Source organism: Salmo salar, chromosome ssa03 (assembly GCF_905237065.1).
Source record: "Salmo salar chromosome ssa03, Ssal_v3.1, whole genome shotgun sequence".
In the NCBI taxonomy this organism is placed as follows: domain Eukaryota; kingdom Metazoa; phylum Chordata; class Actinopteri; order Salmoniformes; family Salmonidae; genus Salmo; species Salmo salar.
In genome coordinates, this window is record NC_059444.1 from 65,115,534 (window position 1) to 65,119,852 (window position 4,319).

The 4,319-nt window shown below is 46.0% G+C and overlaps 1 protein-coding gene across 1 annotated transcript; it reads right to left on the reverse strand.

Annotated features, from left to right (window-relative positions):
- Positions 1–225: 225 nt before the first annotated feature.
- LOC106601296 (glucose-6-phosphatase catalytic subunit 1-like) lies at positions 226–4,072 on the reverse strand. Its single transcript, XM_014193403.2, has 5 exons — positions 3,493–4,072; positions 3,166–3,275; positions 2,337–2,442; positions 2,036–2,151; positions 226–1,060 (listed from the first exon to the last, which is right to left on the reverse strand). The coding sequence occupies exons 1-5, from the start codon at positions 3,708–3,710 to the stop codon at positions 552–554; spliced, it is 1,059 nt and encodes a 352-aa protein (XP_014048878.1). The 5' UTR covers positions 3,711–4,072; the 3' UTR covers positions 226–551.
- Between the last annotated feature and the right edge of the window lie 247 nt (positions 4,073–4,319).

Consider the following 4,319-nt stretch of genomic DNA (forward strand, 5'->3'; position numbering starts at 1 on the left):
TTTAATTTTAAAATAATTGTCTCTCATATCATATAAAAATAAAATGAAGTAGTGAGCTAATAACGGCTTTATATTGCTGTCTAATTTGTCAGGGCAAGCCCTGTCCATGACCACTGCACTGTGTGAGGTTACCAGCACTTTTCCATTGAAAAACGACAGCTGATCCCTCTATGGACATTTTATCCCCCCCAACGGACAATTACCCTGCCCACACCCAATGAACATTTATATTTATCATTGTCATGTTGTAAACATGTATACATAATAATAATAATTGTTATTGTATTTTTTTATTGTTTCATTCACACCTGCACTGCTGGAGCTCGGAGCTTAAGAATTTCACTGTACACTGCAACTACATCTGTGCATGTGACAAAAAAAGAGAAAAAAAATGTCATATTAAACATCCACCTCATGCAGCAACAAGTGTCTACTGACCGACCTTCAAGCCCTTTCAACTGGGGTGAACATTCCTGCTTCTCCTATGACAGTCCGTCTCTGTCTGTCCCTTCAGGGCATTTCTCACAGAATTACAATAAGTTCGAATTAGTTCAAAACTGGTGTTTCTTTCCATTCCGTCCCGCTGCCCCGGCCAAGCAGTAGGGCACTATGCCCACAGTGGCCAGGGGCACAGTGGCACTCTTACAGAAGGACAGCAGGTAGAACAGAGCCCTGGTGTGGGCTGGTGGCCTGAATGAGTCCAGTAGGTGGAGCAGCAGCAGTGTGGCGCCCACGCATGCCAGCCTATATGTGGCGCCACCGCCTACTCTTCGGGCCTCGGTGTAGAGGGGCGAGTGCAAGCCCAAGCCCAGGCCTAACAGAGTGCCGGTGTTGCGCAAGAGGCTGGCGAAGGGTGTAGTGTCTATGTGGACCCATTGGGGCCGCTGGCACCAGCGCTGGGCCTTGTCCAGGGTCCAGAGCAGGTCCACCCCCAGGCCCCTGAGGACCAGGTAAAGGCCCACAGCGAAGGAGAGCAGGGAGAGGGTGGTGTAGATGTAGCGCCTCAGGCTAGCCCTGTAGATCCACTGGAACCGGTCAAAGGTCTCCGCCACTAGGATGCCTAGGAAAACGGACAGGCTTGTCAAAGAGAAGTTATTTCCCAGCTTTCACTTGCATGTTCTCAATTGGGAAAACACCTAACAAAGGCGCCAGGCACCTACTACCATAACTTGTTCAATGACACCTAAATCTTTTGTCTTGCCCATTCACCCTCTGAATGGCACACATACACAATCCATGTCTCAATTGTATCAAGGCTTAAAAATCCTTCTTTAACCTGTCTCCTCCCCTTCATCTACACTGATTGAAGTGGATTTAACAAGTGACATCAATAAGGGATCATAGCTTTCACCTGGATTCACCTGGTCAGTCTAAGTCATGGAAAGAGCAGGTGTTCTTAATGTTTTGTACACTCAGTGTATATCTGAAAAGTTTGCATTTGTAGATGCTCTTCCTGGGGTCCAGTAAAATTAAGGCAGTTATACAATTTGTAAAACATCACAATACATTTCACAACACATTGAGTGTGTGCCCTCAGGCCACTACTCTACTAGCACATATCTACAACACTAAATCTATGTGTACGTGTGTGTACAGTGTGTATGTTATCATGTGTGTGTACAGTGCGTATGTTATCATGTGTGAGTATAATGCGTATGTTATCATGTGTGTATACAGTGCGTATGTTATCATGTGTGTATACAGTGCGTATGTTATCATGTGTGTGTACAGTGCGTATGTTATCATGTGTGTGTATAGTGCGTATGTTATGTGTGTGTACAGTGCGTATGTTATCATGTGTGTGTACAGTGCGTATGTTATCATGTGTGTGTACAGTGCGTATGTTATCATGTGTGTATGCATAAACAACATCTATGGCATAAACTACATTTATGGCAGAAGTTACACCAAGTCAATCAGTGTGCAAAGCAGGGCTATTACCATATTGCTTATCCAGAACTGAAAGAAGGGCCTACAGGGTAGGGTGTAGGGTTTGATTTAGAATTCAGTATAAGACTTGGGGCTCTCCACTGACCTGTGACGACCCCAGCGACAACCTGGTGAGGGAAGTGGGCAGCGATGAAAACCCTGGAGAGGCAGACACACACCTGCACACACCAGAAGACAGCCCACAGGGTCCCTCGGACACACCTGACACACACACACACACACACACACACACACACACACACACACACACACACACACACACACACACACACACACACACACACACAAAAGGACACAGTCACCTACTTAGCAGAGTTTGATCATTCAATCTAGATAACTATCTAGCGGATAAACTCTGATAAACAACATAGAATTTGTCCTCTTACCAGTTCTTGATGTGACCCCCATGTTCCTTGAGGAGGATGGCGAGGAGTGATGAGATCATAGCGTAGTAAACCCCTGCAGCACTCATGGCATGACCCGACGGACTTCCTGTGGGAGGAGAACTGCCGTCAAGTACAGTTTTGCTTGAAAGAAAATGTGCGAACTGAATGGAATCGAACTGCATCCTATACTCTTCTGTAAACTGGACATCTCTGTATACCTGTCGCAAGACCCACTGGTTGATGCTTATTTATTAAACCCTCTTAGGCCTCACTCCCCCCTACCTGAGATATCTACTGCAGCCCTCATCCTCCACATACAACACCCGTTCTGTCAGTCACATTCTGTTAAATTTCCCTAAAGCACAGACATCCCTGGATCGCTCCTCTTTTCAGTTCGCTGCAGCTAGCGACTGGAACGAGCTGCAACAAACACTCAAACTGGACAGTTTTATCTCAATCTCTTAACTCAAAGACTCAATCATGGACGCTCTTACTGACAGTTGTCATGTGTTGCTTCCATGTTATGTTGTTGTCTTAGGTCTCTCTTTATGTAGTGTTGTGTTGTCTCTCTTGTCGTGATGTGTGTTTTGTCCTATATTTTTATTTGTAATCCCAGCCCCCGTCCCAGCAGGTGGCCTTTTGCCTTTTGGTAGGCCATCATTGTAAATAAGAATTTGTTCTTAACTGACTTGCATAGTTAAATAAAGGTTAAATAAATAAAAAATAAAATAAAATAATGGAATTGAATTCATTTGAGTTGATAATACTGCATGGATTCTCCAGAAAGGAAAGTGGTTTTGCCACCAGCAGCAGACAAACAGGCACTCACCTGGACTAGTCTCACAGGTCATAGGGAACTGCTCAATTTGTGGCGCTGATGAGTTGCCATAGTAAGGAGTCTCTTGAACCCACCAATAGGGACGCTCGCCAAACAGGATCCTGTGTAGACATGAGAGAGTAATATATCATGTATCACATATTGAATCCTCCTCTGTCTGGAAACATACGCACTGGAGGGATCATCTGTTGGATCGTTCTCATAGCATAGTTAAAACATTCGGAACCTACAGTATTTTCATCCTGTAAATATACATATTATATTGTTATTCTTTATCTTAGCATCTGAGCACTGTGATTAGTATTAGTAGTCACCTACCATTTGAAGATAAGGTTGAGCCAGTCTCCCACCACAGCCACCCAGACCAGCTTGACCCCTACTGATTCCCGCAGGTGGAAACACACAGGAAAGAAGACAAAGAAGGTGTTCCGCAGGTCGGCTGCCATGGAAACAAACAGGAACCAGCTCTGAGTGTCCCTGTAGTGAGTCTGGAGGTATCGTGTGGTGCTAACCCCATAGGCGTGGACAGTGTCCATGGCTGCTCTCTAGTTCACTGTATCTGACAGTCACACTAACGTTAAGAACAGTCTTCGACAACTAGTCTATAGCTGCTGCTGCTGTGTCTGATATCCTATGTCAGAAGAGCAGAGGTGTCTCCTGAGATGCCCGCTGGCAGTACCATAGTTCTGTGTGTATTGTCTGATAAAGTCAAGAGGTAGTGGTGTGAGATCTCTGTGCAGCCCTTGTAGTGTGTGCTGCTTGTCTGTCCAGTGCACTCCTGTCACCGCTGCTATCCCTTTTATACCCTGTGTGAACACCTGGTCACTCCACCACGCCTGATCTTTGAACTGGAGAGAGTGAGGAGGGAAAAGAACTGGACAAACATTACATCATGACCGACTGCACTGCAGCCAGCTGGTCAGTGCATCACCATGGGGACTACCTGTGGTGTGGTATTGCTGGAAGCCCCCCACCCCCACACACATGCACGCATGTACACACACACCAGTGGCAGCTGGTGGGAGGAGCTATAGGAGGACGGGTTCATTGTAATGGCTGGAACGGAATCAATGGAACTGTTAGGGGTGTGTACGGGAGGCGAAGTCAGGTGCAGCAGAGCAAAGTTTAGTTAACAGGCGCACTTT